General features: G+C 37.6%; 1 protein-coding gene across 7 annotated transcripts in view; it reads left to right on the top strand.

Annotated features, from left to right (window-relative positions):
* Positions 1 to 17,961, top strand: part of WAPL (WAPL cohesin release factor) — a 134,875-nt gene that overhangs the window by 110,963 nt on the left and 5,951 nt on the right. For 6 of the 7 annotated variants that reach the window (XM_077183320.1, XM_077183319.1, XM_077183322.1 and 3 more), the window contains 10 exons: positions 103 to 255; positions 492 to 628; positions 2,596 to 2,707; positions 7,828 to 8,055; positions 11,903 to 12,014; positions 13,004 to 13,101; positions 14,637 to 14,713; positions 15,883 to 16,058; positions 16,378 to 16,493; positions 17,189 to 17,350. In XM_077183320.1, the coding sequence (XP_077039435.1) occupies positions 103 to 255; positions 492 to 628; positions 2,596 to 2,707; positions 7,828 to 8,055; positions 11,903 to 12,014; positions 13,004 to 13,101; positions 14,637 to 14,713; positions 15,883 to 16,058; positions 16,378 to 16,493; positions 17,189 to 17,350 (1,371 nt within the window). The remainder of the gene's footprint in view (positions 1 to 102; positions 256 to 491; positions 629 to 2,595; positions 2,708 to 7,827; positions 8,056 to 11,902; positions 12,015 to 13,003; positions 13,102 to 14,636; positions 14,714 to 15,882; positions 16,059 to 16,377; positions 16,494 to 17,188; positions 17,351 to 17,961) is intronic. The other variant, XM_077183325.1, reaches the window with a different exon arrangement.

The raw sequence follows: 17,961 nt of genomic DNA on the forward strand, positions 1-17,961 counted from the left end.
ATGTGAGTTTGACAATTGCACACCTGTACTGTTTCCTGATGTATTTAGTGTATGTTTTCATGCTCAAAACATCTGCCCATTTTAGCACTTTCTTATTAATAGGTAAGGCTATCTTCAAAGGAGGCAATTCATAAAGATGATGGAGTTTTTAAGGCTCCTGCACCACCTCCCAAAGTGATAAAAACTGTGACAATACCTACTCAGCCCTATCAAGAGATAGTAACTGCATTGAAATGTAGGAAAGAAGACAAAGAAGTAAGTATTCTTAACAAATTTTTAAGATAAAGAATTACTAGTAATCCTAACTACTGAAGGAACAGTGTCAAAACACAATTTGGCTTTCCTATTAAAAATGATATTTTGAATGGCCTTTATTAACATCTTAATGTTTCCTTGCACTTAAAACTGAATAGATTTTTAAACTGTACTTGTTAAGATTATTATCAATCCCAAGAGCAACTTACTTAGGTCAAAATATTTGTCTTTTCCAGTTATACACTGTTGTTCAGCATGTAAAGCACTTCAATGATGTAGTGGAATTTGGTGAAAATCAAGAGTTCACAGATGATATTGAGTACTTGCTAAGTGGATTGAAGAGCAATCAGCCCCTAAACACACGTTGCCTTAGGTAAGACATCTAATACAAAACATGGAACCTGTATTTGAAAGAGATACTGAATTAAATATGCACCAGAGAAGTGATCATGCTTTAAAATGTCATGGACATTTACTTGGCACTTCTGCCATGAAGAGTAAAATTTGAACATAATAATTAAGATTGTATATTTTGAATAATCATAAACAGTATGGCTATGAAGATGAAATGGTAAATTGTGCAGTAAGAGACATCTTTGACACACTTGTTTATCCTTGCTGTAAATTAAAAAAATACCTTCTGATAACTTGTTCATGTAGTACATCTTGTGTGTGATGTCTGTTCTGTTTTTAATGCAAATTCAGTTCTAAAATAAAATCCCTAAGACTGCAGAGTTTGAAAATCTAGAACTGCAGTAGTAGTGAGATGCTGTTCAACTTCAGCTGTCTGTTCTTTATCTTCTATTGAGAAATAACATCACTGACACCCACTAAAAGGACTGAGGCCTCAACATTAATTGGGAGGTTCCTTAACTGGTCTTGGACTACTCTTCATGTTCAAATTACACATTATTGTGAAGTTGGCATCAAAAATGTTAACCTTACTTTGAAAAAGTTTGTGGCTTTATACCGGTGTCAATTGCCTGGACATGAAAGTAATTGTAATAATGTTAAATAAAATAACCATGCAATAATATTTTTATATACCTAAATTTTCCTTTCTGTTCAGGTAAACTAAAATAGTAGAGAAAGAAAAGCTTGAATTCATAGAGAGAGGTGATGGCAGTGCTTTGTGATTTGACTGTGGCTGAGAAGAAGCTATCTATGCCTCTAAGAGAGCTACTTTAAATTTTATTTGTTCCTCAGAAATTAGCAATTAATATTGTTGCTGGAATATAAGAATGAGCACTCTATTACCAGTTTGTTTATACACTATGATAAGAATAAATTAATACTATAATGACAGTTTAGAAATAGTTTTCATATGAGTGGTCCTTATCTGCTCATGTGGCAAAATTAATTAGATTTTTAACTAATTCTTCACAAATTTATATAATGGAATGTAACTTACATAAGCACAACAAAAAAATCTTTTCTTTCAGTTAACACATTAAAAGAAAAGTGTTTTTGCAAAGGAAATCAATGTGTAAGGATAGGAGTAGACCTAAAAGACTCAAACAGGTCGGTAAGCTCTAACTGGTGCTGTTGTGGTTGGAGACAGAAAGACCCCTTGTTCTTTTAAACACCTTACTGTGTGAATTTCTTAGAGGCAGGTTCCTCAGCAGTCATGGAAGACTTGATTGCAAAATCACTCCCACAATAGTGCACATTTAAAAGCAATGTATTTTTAGCAGTTGTTATGTTGCACTGTGCTAGAAATGGCAGGCAGCTTACTGAGAAAGCTTGGGGAAAAATGCCATTTTTAAAATAACTGTTAAGCTGGTCAGTGATTGATTCATTTGTCAGATCTTTTCTGAAATCTATAGTGTTTCCATCAATTACAAATGCTGCAATAAATATAAAAAGAAGCTTTATGGAGGCATAAGTGAGACTAGTCAGTTAATTAGATAAGCATTAGATAGCCATGGAAGCTCACATTTACCATTTCTCATAATGTCTTGGTCCATAATGAGCTCTCCCATGTCTCTAAATCAGAGCTTCATGCTTAATCCATGGCATTTTACTTTCAATTAAACTATTGGAAATTTTCAGCTTTTTTTTTTAAGAAGCAAATTAAGGCTGCCCTTTCAAATCCTGATGTTAGCCAAGCTTAATCTAAAGCAGATATAGTTTGGTGCTGATAAGCAACTTGAATAAACACTGCTCACCAGTCACTGTTCCCCAATTGCAAACCTGCCTTAGACAAATTTTAGAAGAAACATTCCAACTGTTTACCAAGGTCTGAGGCACATGGTCAGTCTTGTGTTGAAGACTTGTTTATCTGCTGTTCTTGTTAAGTGTGTTCATTTCAGTGGTTCTAACCCAGTGAATTCTCTGCAGTGTAATCAGCTTGGCGACCAAGTGTGCCATGCCCAGCTTCCGAATGCATCTGAGGGCACACGGCATGGTAGCCATGGTGTTCAAAACACTGGATGATTCCCAGCACCATCAGGTATGGATCCATTGTGCATTTCATTGAAGTTGGGTGGTACCTGTTCTGCTGGCTGGGGATTTTGTTCAAGGTCAGGCATCCAGTATATTGTGTACATGTGTATATATATTTATAGATACAGTATAGTCTGTCTAATGGTGCCTCTGGGATCAGTGGCTCCATTTTAGGGAGCACTCATTAGTGGCATAAAAAATTAGAGCACCTGTGTTCACTGACAAATTCCTTATTCCACTGTTCACGTGCTTCTGGGTTTGGAAATTCTTCTTTTTGAAAAATAGGGATTTTGTAAAAATGGACTGTACTTTGGATTGCTATTTTACTTATTCTCTTAAGCTTTTACAGAATTTTACTGTTGTATTTTAAATTCTTTCAAATACATTTGAAAGGAATCCTTCCACCTATTTAGAGGTAGCTCTTAGTGCTCATCTCCAGACTTGCTTGTATGAGAGTTGCTGCCTCTTCTGTACCTGTTGTAGGAATTTTTTCATGTCTTGTGCTTGTCTCCTTGAGCACCACTGTAATTGCAGTTTTAGGATTCCCTGAGCATATATAATGTTCTGTTGGATTCTAGGAAAGGTGAGTTTCATCTATTTATGGTAACATGACCTAAGAGTTAAACTGAAGCAGTTTGGTTTTCCTTCTTATCGATGTTCCCTCTGTGGGGTATCCCTTGAGATATTTTTACAAAAGCTGGAAAGATGAGATTTTACTTGAAATGGGTAGTAGCTATGTATATCAGTCAGGTTTATAATTTTCTGTAATAGCTCTAAGAAGAATGGCATACAATGCAGAATGCAGCTTTGCACCCCCAGAAATAGACATTTCAGAGATGGTATTTGACATCTTACTGTGGGTGGGGGGAAAAAAGCTGTAGTTTAAGTAACTGTTTTAGAATAATAGCTTATTTTCCATCTCCCTCAAAAATTAGCAATGGCTAATTGTGAAACATAGGCACCAGGTTCAATGAGTTCATTATTTTGTGAGCTGTCAAAACAGTGCCAAGTGATACTAGAAATAAATGAAGTACAGTCACTCTATTTAGGACAGTTGCCACCACTGAGTTGCAGGAGATCAGCAGAGGACAGCTACAGTTCCCTGGAAAATGTACAAGCTTGCTTGGGTGTATTTTTGGCTGTCTTTTAACAGTTACCATTATTCCTTCATTTTCAAAAGAACTAGCACATGCAGTTGAAAAGGAAATTGCATGCTATTATTAGTCTGCAGTAACAAAAAGCATTGATTATATTCACTATTTTCAGTAGATTTGATGAAATGCTCCCTTTTGTCAAAGAAAAAAAATTGATAGTTAATGTTTGAATATCGTTACAGTACATTCTTGGTACAGGTTTTACAGTATTGTGAAATTCCTGATACATCAAACTACTCTTGATAAATGGTAATGGGTATGCCCTAACTACTGACAGTATGTGCTTCAACACTAACATCTCTGGATATGCTCACTGTCTGTCTATACTACCCTTTCATTCACTAATTATTTCACTGATACTTTTCTTTTTTTCCAAATGAATAGAAATTTCTCCAATAAATCTCAGTTCAAAGTAACTGAAAAACAATAAATCACACTCAGCTTTGCATGCATGGCTCAAATTCCCTGTAAGATAAATAAGAACTGAGCTAAAAATGCACAGTTATTTGGTTAATATTTTCTTAAAGTATTTTGAAGATGGGAAAACTGCCACAATGATGCTGTTAATGGAAACAAAAATGAACTTGTACTGAATTCATTGTTCTAATGCAATAGAATAGACTGAGTATACAGGGGACTCTTTAAGATTTCCATAAGGAAAATAAAGTAGCAGTTGCATACTGGCAGTTGGCATTTCTTGAACCAGCAGGGAAAACAAAATGCCATCTATCTTACAGGGCTTTGCCCAAAAATAACAACATGAAAATTACTTGTTCCACCAGATTTTTCTTGTAGACTTGTGTTTAAGCATAAGTTTTTAATTGACTTTCTCTCGTCAGTGCTGCCCTGTCAAGATTTTAAAGCATTATTAATTTTTAAAATAAAAACTATATTTCCATTATAGCTGTCAGTAGTCAAGCAAAGAAATGTGGTTTTATAATGTCTTCAGCATGAGAATAACTTAAAAAAAGATAAAAGTGCATTATATGTAGTGCTGAACCCTAGCAAATAACCATCTGTTCCCACAAGCTGGAGTATAAATAGAACAAGCAAGAGAAGACAAGGATGAGAGTGGGTGTAAGTGGTCTGCCATTTCTGGAGTGTATGTTCAAACTAGGATGTTTTCCTGAATTCTGTAGAAGTATGGAGTGCAAACCCATAGTTAGATACACCATGAAATTTATGTCTAGAGCAAGTTTTATTTATTGTACTTTTTTCTCTCTTCTCTGCATTTATTTGGAAAAATGTGTTTTATGCATCTTGAGGAGTAGAATGAGATGGGGGAAGCTCACCTGAAAAAAATCACTCTTCTACTGCAGTCTGTAAGGGTGGCATTTGGAAGGATTGATTTGGTTCTTTGGTTGGTTTTTTTTGTTCTTTTAGACTACTGATCAAATATGAGTTGTAAAAACAATTTTCCCCTCATTCCAAACTTGGAATTGTGTGTATGGTAGGGCATGAGATAGATTTTAGGCAGTGTGGTTAATTAAACACTTAGAGTAAGATCAGAGTAGAATGTAGATTTATTGTATTCAGGATGAAGACTATAGGGACTAGGAGAAACCAGCTTTCCAAAAGCCTTATCACTGGTATGAAGCTAAAGCAGGTTTGTTCCATGCTGTAAGCACCATTCACATTTGAGATCCTTACTTGTATATCATCAATATTTTCCTGCTGCACATCAGCATTTGGAGGCTTACTGGCCTGAATCTGCTGTGTATGTGCTGTGGCAGGAACCTGGCTCTTGTTTCCCAGAGCCAGTCCAGCCCTTGTGCTTTCCCAGCAGCCTTAAACCTCCTGCATCGTGTCTTGGTGATCTGATCTCATTAAGTGTCTTGAAACTGGGGTGGCCAGTCTGAAGGGAAGTGTTGGCAGAGCTGATGCAGAGGGAAAAAGAACCATTACTCCCTTCATGATGGAAAGCTGGTTGGGTTGGAGAGAAGGGAACCTGGAACAGGCAAGGGCTTGATACAGATGCTTAGAGTGAGTGTGATTGCCCTTACCAGACTTTGGAGTATCTGTAAAGCATTTCTGAGTAAGGATCTAAGAACAGTCTCTGACTTCTTGAAATGCCTAAATACTGGCAGCCCAGATTATAAATCCAGCACTTTCCCTCTGTGAACAGCTGCATACTTTGTGGTTGATAGAAACTCTCTTGGGACCTTCAGCATTTTTTTTAAACCAGGAAACTCACCTAGATAATGCTGGTCATTAAAATATAGTTCTTCATAGATGTTGAAGTCCCACATTGGCTGAACAATAATTAGCTAACCTTTGGTTCCTCTGGAATGTGTGAATTCCTGTGTCCTGTTTTAATCACTGCCATTCTGGAAGAGCCCAGTTCTTCAAGGAACCTGGCATGTACAGTTTAAGCCAGGTGCAAGTAAATGAAGAGTGAACAATTTCTGTGATTAAAACAATAAAATTGCGAGGCTTATGGGAGAAAGTTATTGAAAATCAAAGGTGAACAATGTATACCTTCTGCAGACAGGTCACATAGATGCTTTCTGCCTTACATCTGGCAAGGCTGAAGTAGTGATAAAAGGCTGGGGGTAGCCTTTGGAAACTCTTTCCTGCTTCCTTCCTTCAGTAGTTCCAACACATCTTTGGTAGTTGGTCAGATTAAAGTCCTTATTCACCTGAGGATTTCCTAACTCAGACAGGAAGGAGTTTTGACATAGCTTTTGATAGACTGTCAGCTGCCTAATCCTGTCTTGGAAATGCTGATACTGCTTAGTATGACCAGGTATGATTATTACTTACTTCTAAAATAAACAGAGTAGATAATGATTACTTTGGTGGTTGACTGAACTCTGAACAAGATGTTAATCTGCTATGACACAGAGTTCTGCTCTTTCCTGTTGAGCTGTACAACATTTATATTCCAGAATTAGTTTGTTTCCATGTTTAATTAATCTTATGCAGAAACAATTGTGATGGATGCATGCAGCATGTTGACTCCTGAGGGTAGAACTCAGAAGGAGCACACATGCCCCACACACCCCCCAGCTCTCAACTCCTCCAGTTATTGACAGGGGTTTCTGACAGTTTTGTGCCCAGCACTCCTCTGTTCCCAGTGAATGTTTCTCCTCTTTCCTGTAACTTGGATCTCAGTGCTCTCAGTACAAGTGTGGGATGGATGTGTGACACCAGGGTTGGATGGCTTTGCTTCACTGCTGTCTGTCCCTTCCTGACAGTCATCTTCTGCCTTGGCTTTTCTGGAGCCTCATGAAGGTAGAATTGAATTCCTTCTTCAAGAAGAATCAATTATTCTTTTGCCAGTCAGATGTGCCTGTACAATTCTGTGTAAGATATGGGCAGTCAAGTTAATAACGTTCATGTGTTAAGGGCTGTTGGGGATGGACAGGGGGAAGCTGATTTATACTCTGGCTACTTGTGAAAAGCAGAATTCCCCTGGAAAGAAAATGTGTTTATGCTGGAAAAGTTTGGATAAACTATTAACTGACAGACCCATTTGGCAGAATCAGAATTTATGTCCCCAGGCACTCCCTCTCTGCAGACAGTGTCCCCATGATCTCTGGATTTTCTGGTGCTGTCACCAGTTCATCCCCTCAAAGCAGAATGTTCACCTACCTTGCCATGTACCCTGAGCTGTTTAACTTTGTTCCCCTGCCATGTGTCTCTTCTCTAATACTGTGTTACTGGAGTTACTATGTCTTACTCTGTCTGCAGCATTGAGACTCTAAAAAGCAGAAATCCCTGCTTTTCTATTAGGGCTTTGTAAATATATTGAGTGCTTTATGTCTCAGTTTTATTTGTCAGGAGAATGCATTAGTAACTTGCTAGAAGGAATCTCCATTCAGCAGTGGGTGCTGATGCAAGTGCTGAGACTGGGGCCTGTCAGGCATTTTCTTTTATGAATCTTCAGCTTGTTTATTAAAAATAATGGAAGGTCTGCCTAAAATGTTAGTAAAAGCTAACTGGTTTTTTTTTCTTTCTCTCCCAACCCAAGAATTTGTCCCTTTGTACAGCAGCTCTAATGTACATCCTTAGTAGAGATCGCTTGAACATGGATTTAGACAGAGCTAGTCTAGACCTGATGATAAGGCTTCTAGAATTGGAACAAGATGCTTCCTCTGCCAAGCTGCTGAATGAAAAAGACATGAATAAAATAAAGGAAAAAATTCGGAGACTGTGTGAGACTGTTCACAACAAACATCTTGATCTCGAAAACATCACGGTGGGTAACATGCTTTTATTGGAAAGCCTTCACAGTTGTGGAATGCTTAATAAAATGGAACTTGCAAGCATCATCCTTCATTTCACATCCCCAGCAAAGGATTCCTGCTGTTTCATCTACCTTTTATGTATACCTGACTGCACTGCAAGTGTTTTCTTCAAATTTGACATTTCCTTTTTCAAAAGTTGTTAGTGGGATAAAGTTAGGATGTTCTTCAGCTGTCTGGGTCTGTTTGTCCCTGCTAAGGGTAGCTAGTTACAGGGAGCAGTTGCAAACAAGTAACACTAAATAACTGTGTGTTTGAAGCCCACACTTAGATTGACTCCATTTCTTTGCCCAAGTTTTTTAAGTACTTTCACAAACAGGGGTTTGGGTATGGGAGTAAGAGTATTGTGTGCTAAATTAAAACTGTGGTGTAGGTTTTGACATTAAAAAAAACCCTATCCTGCAGAAACTGATTTTCCCCTACCCAAATTGTGGCAGTTCTGTTGCTTACCATGAATGTGGATGAATTTTTCTTTCCTTTCTCAAACATACTTGTTCTTTATGAAAATACCTTCATCTGTAGCAGAATGAGCTGGCTCTGTTTAGGTTCTGCTTAAAAAGAAATTGGATGCTATCATCAAGCTAGCTTAGAAAATAAAAAGGCTAAGTGTTAAGGTTTTTTAGAAGAGTATTTTAAGAATTGATTGACAGATTGATTAGATGGGTGGCCATAAATGACAAAAAGAAGTAATGTGTCTTTGCTTTTGCCATATTTCAGTGTAGTTGATCTTAATTTTTTGACATCCTGTAATACTTTCTTTTCAAGATTCTTATTAGTTTTTTTGCCATTTTTTTCTGTAATGCTTATACCCTTTTTTCTGTAATGCTTATACTCAACGGGAGAAGCTTCTGATTTATTGCTTATGAAGTGAGCTTTTCAGAGCTTTGTCTGTGCAAGTAATGTTCCCACTCCTGGCAGTAATCTGCAGTCAGGATTGTGTTCCATATTCAGTTGGACTGAAAGATGATGGGCCTTGTTGAGCTGGCACTTTGTTCTGTAGCTTTGGGACTTTTGTATCAGTTTAGGAAGAGTTTCTTTGGGGTGTTTTCTCTTGGAATTCTGGCTATGGAACAGAGAGCTGAATTGATATGAAGAGCCACTGTTCTGTAGCTTTAGCAAGAGCTAAATTTTGGGTGAGGAAGAAAATATCCATGACATCATTGTTAACTTTGGTAATCAGGTTGTGGTGACAATGGAATACAAATTGCAATTTTTAGGCTTGTTTCATACCAAAACATGAAAGGTGCTGGTAGGGAGCTTGAATTAACTTTCTGGCCTTGCAAATCTGCAGAAAAGGAAAGAATATGAGATTATATTCTGCACTTTCAGTTTAACGTCTGAAAATACCACCGCAGAATGAAATTTGTTCTCTAGGTGGTGATCAGCTAGGATTTGGTATAATCAGAGTTTTCTTTCAGTGCTGTTTTGGCACTGAAGGCAGCTCACATAGCAGAGTTTGTCAGTGCCAGGATATCTCTTGCACTAGAAAATGTAAGACAGCTCCCTTTATTAAGCATGGAACAGCTGGTGCAGGTTCCTCATTGCTAAAGCATCCAGCCACAAAGACCACTGTCTCCTGCTTGAGCTTTTCTCATATTCATAATCTGATCTAGCCTGTTGCTTTTTTATGAACTGTAATTCTGTTCTTGTTTTTTCTTAGACATGGATTTTAAAAGGAGAGGATATATCAAAAGAGTCTCTGTCTTGTGAGGAAGTTGTTCATGAGTAAAGAGCATTAATATCCTCAGCCATCAGTTTCAGCTGCTTTATTTGAGGGTTTTTCCCTGAGGCAGCTCTATTTCTTAAATTTGCTTCGAGCTGTTGCTGTAAATGCATTGAATATTGTAGTACCTCACAGATGGAAACTGGTTTCCTCCCAGCTGCACCATCTAGAAGCAGCCTGTATAGTATTTAGAAAATATTTGCAAGCCAAATGAGATGATTAGGTTCTCTTCCAGTTTAAAATAGTAGCAATGGTAAGTTGAGACCATAATGAACTTCATATGTTGAAGATCAAGCTGCTTTCAGTAGATCCCTGTCATGAGATACAATAAGTAATCTCTGTTTCGTACTAAATGACAGGCAGAAAATGCAAAAAAAATTGCAAATCTTCTGGGGGTGAAGAAAAGCTCTGTGCTTTTTCAGACTCAGACATACCCAGTGAGAAACAAGAGGATTGCAGCAGATGTTTTTATACCTCCAGTTTGTGCCTAAGCAGTCACACCTTGGCTTGTTTGAATCTTACACAGATCAGGAGAATGTGATCAATTTGCCTCCTTCTTTCCACAGACAACATTGTATGTGTGTCTGTCTAGAAGTGAGGCTGGACTAATTTTTAAATATTCAAAGGTTCTGTTTTTTTGATGGCTATTTATGTTAAAAACATAAACCCAGAAACCAAGAAGGAGGTGTGTGCAGCTTGAGTTTGTTGCAGGCTGGCTGTGCTGCATTAGAAGAACATAAACCTGAAGAACCTGACCTTCACCTCAGGAAATGGCCTCTGCAGCTCCTGCTTTTGCAGCTGCCTCCTCACTGTTGCATCAGAAAAAAGCCTTCAGGAGTGACTTCTGTTTTCAGATGGTGAAAGAGCTTAGTCTGGTTTTCACTCTCAGCATAAGGCTGAAATGTTAAGGCAACCATGTGTTAAAATTTTGTAGGAATTGACAAAAAATTTGCATGTAATGGATTATTTTAGTCAAAAGCAAAAGGGCTACAAGGTTTCATGACTTTTATTTAAAAGAAAGGAGAAAATTGGTATCCTTATTAAGTGTGTACAAATCCGATTATATTCTTTTAGGGTTATTGGAAGTCCTGCTGCCCTATGACAGAAAACGAATTACTGTGTTTTAAATATTGTGTGGCCTTTGAGCTTTTGTGGTGTAGGTATTTAGGAAATTAACGGACCTACTGTAGATTTGCTGGTACTTGTGCTCTCTTGATCCTCACAACCCCTTGCTGACCCGAGGATTCTTCCATTTGCCCTGGAGCAATGCTGTTACTGTCATGCTCACAGTGACAGTGTGCTGCAGGGCTTGCTCCTACAACCCAGAAACAACTTTGGGTGTTAACTCTTCTTTATCTGATCTTCAGCTTTCTTTTCCTCCTTTGAAATGAAGTATTTTGAAAGCAAGAAAAGCAGCTGGAGATGCTGGGGAGTGGGGGGAGGGCTCATACTGAGCCAATGAAGTGTTTGCTCAGGCCTGTTGAGTTGAGTACTGTTCTACTTCCATTTGCAGGGAGTGAACTTAGCTTTACTATTGCTGAATTTATACAAGTGTTCCTCCTTTTTTCCAAAAAAGTATATCAGTAAATAGAATAAGGTTTCCTGCAGTTGTTCAGTTTAATTGCTTTATTCTGTAGGTTTGAAATTAAAAACACAAGATACCTACACTGGAAGCAAATGTGATCTGTGAGCAGCAAAGCCCATGTATCTGAGATTGATAAGCTGTGTTCACTCGGGATTTTCTTGATTATTTTTTTTTTTACTGCCTGGCTGATTTGTCCATTTACTTCCTCCACTTGTTTATTTTGATAACAATAGAAACAGCAGGAATCCGCTTGGGTTTTCTAAGCTTTTAATAAAATAAAGAAAATTTGAAAATGCCAAGTATCTTTTTTATCAGTATTGTTATTTTTTTAATATGTGCATATTTTCCAGTCTGTTCTTGCTCCCTCTGGTGGTGGTTCTCAGAGTCTACTTTCGTTTTTGTGGTTTTCCTGTGACGTATATTTGTACGGCTTGGAGTATTGGCTGCAGCTGCATTTGGTGATGTCACTAAGTCCAGAACCTCTCTCTTTCAGACTGGGCATTTGGCAATGGAGACGTTACTGTCTCTCACCTCTAAGCGAGCTGGGGACTGGTTTAAAGAGGAGCTGCGACTTCTGGGTGGTCTGGATCATATTGTAGATAAAGGTATAGTGGGGATACTGCTTTGACAGCATGAAAAAATAGTGAATTGTAATAAAATGCTTGCTTTTGGTAATGTTCATTAACTGTGGTTAAAAATAGAAATATTATGTATTTTTCTTAGCAGTGTCAAAAATAAAATACACAATTCAATATCAAGTAACTGAGAAATATTAGTGATCTTAATCTGTTTCAGGTGGGATTGAAAGTAGTTTTCATGTTAAACAGATTGTGTAGAGCATTGCATTACAACGTATGAGAATAAAAATGGATTAAGCTTGGACAGAATGCTGTTACATATCTCTGTACAGCACACTTGTTCTAGAGTAGAATCTCCTTTATAGTCTTAGAGAATTATTTTCAGACCAGATATTTTTAAACTAAATATACCAAAGGAAGTAAACCCTTCAAAAAGAAATTTGGTGGGGGCATGGTTCAAAGATATGCCTCAGTTAGTGTGTTTTTGATCAGAGTCTCCTAGCTGAGAAAAGGGACATTTCTAAATGAGTTCTTGACCTGAATAAAGCTCGGTCTTGAATAAGGAGTGGGAGAACAAAGAAAGGAGTGGAGAGATGCAAGTATTAAATTTGAACACAGTTTCAGGTTATTTTTTTGGACTTGTAAAGTCTGGGAAATGTGTGCTTGTCCTGTCTCATTCGTCTTCTAAAAGACTCCCTTAGAGTTAAGGAACATAATTGTGTGCTGGACACTGTTATTAGCAGGAGAAAATAATATATATGGTTAGGTAATTTATAACAGCAATCTAAAACTTGTCAAGACAATGTTGTAAGGGTGGTTTGTTTTTTTTTTTTCCATTTACTTGGAAAAATGAAAAGTTTTGGAGTGCTGCTCATGTCTTCATTATTAATTCCTGCCATTAGAGGTGTGCAAAGTGTACAACAAAGTTGATAACTCTTGAGTAGCTGGTTAGTTTGTACACCTGGCTTTTGGAGACCTTTTACTTACGGGGGAAAACAACTTCTTTTTGTGTTTAGTTAAAGAATGTGTGGATCACCTAAGCAGTGATGAAAACGAAGAGAAGCTGGTTGCTTCCTTATGGGGTGCAGAGAGATGTTTACGGGTCTTGGAAAGTGTGAGTATGAGCAGACTTGTGAGAGTTGCTTCTTAAGCAGGTCTGGTTTACCTTCTTCCAGTGTGTAGTCACATTATAGCTCTATAAGGTTGATTTCTATTTTTTCATAGACTGTACTAACTTTCTGATGCTTATCAGTGTTTCTGTGGTGTTTGAAAACCTAATTTGCTATTCTGTATGTGTGTACTGCATTCCAAGATTATTTTTGTTAAAAATAACTAAATATAACACGATACTTTTTCTTAAGTTCCTACAAAAAGCTGCTGTTTATAGATGTTGTTTTCAAGGCATGAGTTTTGACTCTCCAATGTGTGTCTAGTAATAACTGATCATTATAGAAGTGGGATTTTCTTAGAAGCAGTAAATCAATGTTAAGAGTTGCTACTTTGAGCCATCAGCTGGGGAAGTGCTGAAAGAGAAAATTGTCCTGAAGGGCAAACGAGTCCTGTCGTCAGTTGAGTGGGTAAATGCAGATGGTAAATATTTCTTTGAGAACTTGTGAGAAAATCAAAATACATGGTACTTTTGTAGAGTTTGCTTGACAGGAATGGTGTGTGTGTGTGTTTCTCTGTAATGCCTTCACTGAGTTTGGTGTTTGTTCCTGGTGTTACCCTGTTTCTGTTGTGATACCCTAAGAAAGCAGAAGAGCCTTGTTATGTTCTAGCAACACATCTCCACACATCAGCAAACATTTGGGATCAGAGTACAGGTCAATGAATCTTGCTCAACACCTTAAACCCAAATTAGAGGGCAAATAGTTACAGTGGTCGCTTGTTTTCTTCACTAAAGTAGAAGGACAGACTTAAAGATAATGTAAATGCAAGCTAAAAACTGAGAAACATGAACAATTGTTGAAGGGTGTTTTAAAAATTCTCTTTACCTTTCTTCTCAGCAGTGAGGAAAAAAAACCTCAGAGTCATTTTCTGCTTTGATATTCAATAGATGGAATTGCCAAACAAGAGTAGAAGAGCCTTGTCTAGTGTTAGAAAATTCAAATTTGGACTTAGGGGTGTTTGTGATGTAGTAAGATCCCCAGAGACTTGGGAGAGATGACAAAATTCAAAACATGCCAAATCACACAGTCCAAGAAAAGAACTTCTGTTGCTTCTGAAAATTGACTCCAAATTTCAGTCAAGGGAATCAAGGAAAACCTTGTGTGGTATGGTGGGATGCATAATAAGCTCTCAGAAGTGGATTTGATGTCAAGTCCTTAAAATGCCATATATATGATTGTGTTCCCTATACACACCTGGATACTGTAGTCCCAAGTGTGGATTCAGGGTTCTGCTGTGGCAAAACATTCTGCTGCATGGTTTCTGTACTTTATCAGGGAAGATGGTTTATCTTCAGTGCCACAGTTATTTAGAGATGAAAACTCCAAGGAAATACTGAAAAATGAGAAGTGAAAGTTTACACTGGATAATAGCCAAGAAATGTGGAACTGAAACAAGTATAGTAGTAGTAAAAGGGAATGCTTCTTTTTCAGGGGAAAAAACTCTCTTACTTTTAATACTACTTTCTCCTTCTCTCTTTAGGTAACTGTGCATAATCCAGAAAATCAGAGCTATCTGATAGCATACAAAGACTCTCAGCTCATAGTCTCCTCAGCTAAGTAAGTTGAAGAAAAAATCCCCAAAAACCCCAGTTTTGCAAAATACCTCACATGATAGGGTAAAAAAGGAAAGAAGATTCTAGGGGTGAATAACCCCAAAATTTCCACTGTTGCTTTTTCATTGAGTAAAGTTCATGTAGGTGGGGGTTTGGGCAATTACCTCAGTACTCCCAATGTGTAGAGCTGCTGCTGTTGGGTCTCTTTAGAGGCTGCAGACTGTGGATTCAGCTCCTGCTCTACTAAGAAGGAACACAGAAGATGGTGAAGTGACATTTATTTATTGTGTCTTTGTTATGCTTAAGTGTTTACTGGAATGGAGCATAGCAGAATTGACAGTGTAATTAAAAACTAAAATAGTGAAATCTTGTTCTTGACATTTCTCCATGGCAGAGATTCTTGTACAAACACCTCTAACCCATTTATCAATCTGGGTGAGGTCTCAGTTGGCTGGCAGAGCCTGTCTGCCCCTTGTATTGCTCTTCATAACAGAACAAATGAAGCTGAAAGTTTGACTCTGCAGACCTCATTGGAAACATGATTTCATGGTTATAGGTTAGATATTTGGAGTATTTCTTTAAATTAAAATTAAGCAAACCACAATTTAATATGTTAATTAAACCAGTGTATGTTTTTGACATTTCTGGTTTTGTTTGTAACTGAAATCAGTGTGGTGGTTTAACGTGAAACTAATGTCATGCAGTAAAAGTCATGCCTGTGGTCCATTAGTGTTACAAGATTTGGATATTACTGCTGGGGAGTCATGTGTCATTTCTTACTGAATGGAAGTAGTTCTGAGAAGAGAACAAGAGAACATTCTGCTAACACTGTCAGAATCATGTTGTGTGAGAGGATATGAGAGGCTGGGTTTGTAGGAACAGGAGATATCTTTTGTAAGATCATGTGATGAAGCTGGGAAGGAAAATTAACTTGCTCTTGTAATACCAAGCTGATAATGCCCTAAGATTTCCAGGTTTTTGTTTACACAATTTTCAGTGGAGCTTATAAAAGATTTTACAGATTATAAGTTTATTATCTGTCCCTACAGACTGGGTATCAGAAAAATTCTGCGTAAAGCTCTGTTTCAGGTTTTTTTCTCTGTGAAACAAGTCTACAGGTGGAGTGCTCTGTATGTTGTGAAGATAATTTTGTTCTGCCCCATCTCCCTGCAGAGCACTGCAGCATTGTGAGGAGTTAATCCAGCGATATAATCGTGCTGAAGACAGTATCTGTTTACCAGACAATAAGTCTGTGCCTCACCAGAATGTAACTAACCATGTGGGTAAAGCCGTGGAAGACTGTATGAGGGCCATCATTGGGGTCTTGCTCAACCTGACAAATGATAATGGTAAGATAACAAATATTTTGCATATTCTCTGCTGAGGTGTCAAATAAACCATTAGTGTAAATATATTTTTGTACTGATGATGGTTTTTCAAGTCCAGTGCTATAAAACAGTTATCCGTGGTAGATGTTTGCTTACAGCCCTCAGTAATTTGTCTTTGCAAGCTGGGTGAAGAATTGCAGATGAGGACTTGGGCTGAGAGTGACTGGTGTGTCGTTAGAGCCAAAAGGTTTTTATTAGGCTGCTTAGCATTATAAATGTGAATAGTTTTCACTATTGTAAATAGTTTTCACTATTGAGCCTCTGAACTCTTTGTTTGCAGAATGGGGTAGTACAAAAACAGGTGAACAAGATGGTCTGATAGGCACAGCGATGAATTGTGTGCTTCAGGTTCCCAAGTTCCTACCTCAAGAACAGAGATTTGATATTCGTGTGCTGGTAAGTTCTTGTGCTTCTCATATCAACAGAAAATGATTTGCCTCCTTCTTGTGCATTGAGCTGCTCTGGCTCCTCATTAAGGAATACTTTCCCCTACAGTTTTCAGTGACCATATATACACCTAAAGTGAGGTACTTAAAGTTTTTGTAGGGATGCGGTGGGTTTGAGGGTTTTTCCCTTTGGTGGGAAAAAGTGCACTGCTTGATGAACAAAGAGATTTAGCTAAATAAGTATGTGAATTAATAATTTTCAAACATATTTTCAGTTTTGGAAATATGGTTGATATCATTGTTTGAGTTAAAAGCTTTGTCAGATTTACCTCAGCTTATATAAAATGGGTCAGAGTGGCCTAATAGCAACAGTGAAATTGTGTATATGAAGGATCTCTTATGAACATAAGCTCAGGGTTGGACACCTGAATCCCTCACCTCTGTAAAGGAATTCTCAGCTCCAAAAATGTTTTCATGTTCAGAATTGGAAAAAATAGATAGTCCTGCATAAAAGTTCTCCTATACAGGCATCTCTGTTCTAGCTTGTATTTTTTTAAATCCTGATCCCCCTGTTTGTCAGACTGTTTCATAAGTTGTATATTCTCAGAAAGATAAAGACAAAGATGTTTATCTAAATAGATATTTTCTTGCTAAGTCATCTTTTTTCCAAAGTGTGTAATCCTTTTTGACTCTCCAATTTTGCAGGGATTGGGTCTGTTGATCAATCTTGTGGAATACAGTGCCCGGAACAGGCACTGCCTTGTCAATATGGAGACATCGTGTTCTTTTGACTCCTTGTGTACAGGCGAAGGAGACGAAAGCCTGAAGATAACTGGACAGATTGATGCTGTTCAGGCTTTAGTGCAGGTGAGGAGTGTTTGTCCTGCAGTAGTTCCCATTTCTCATTATCAGACTGTCAGGAGGAAGGGAGAATTCAGCAGTGAAAATGTGTCAGTTTTCTGTTTGGCATTTTGAGGAGTGGAGCAGGGTAGGGGAAGATTGCTGCTCACGACCCTGACTTCTGCAGTGCTGTCCATTACAGAAACAGCTTCCTGGAAAAGACAGTGCTTTACAGACATCCACTAAAACTCTTTTGTTCCTATATAATTTATTTATAGTTTTATTGTTCCTAGATCATTTACTTTGACTTTTGTTTTAAACCAGCTGTAAGCTACTTTTCTCTTACATACTTTGCTTCCATAATTTTTTTTTAAGTGCCATGTTTTTGGGACTTTGCAACTTGAAATTAAAAACAAGATCATCCTTTATAAAAAGCGATAAAATACAGATGTAATGATTATGGATGTGAAACAGCATTCTTAAATTGACTGTAAACAAAAAGAAATCCACCAATAAAATGAAGAAATTTTTAAACATTATTAGAAAAAGGAAATCAACCAATAATTTTGGTAAATCAGTCTCACCATGCAAACTAAAATGAAAAAACTGAAAGGAAATCATGGATGTCTTGTTTCAAT

This window comes from Agelaius phoeniceus, chromosome 9 (assembly GCF_051311805.1).
Source record: "Agelaius phoeniceus isolate bAgePho1 chromosome 9, bAgePho1.hap1, whole genome shotgun sequence".
NCBI classification, from domain to species: domain Eukaryota; kingdom Metazoa; phylum Chordata; class Aves; order Passeriformes; family Icteridae; genus Agelaius; species Agelaius phoeniceus.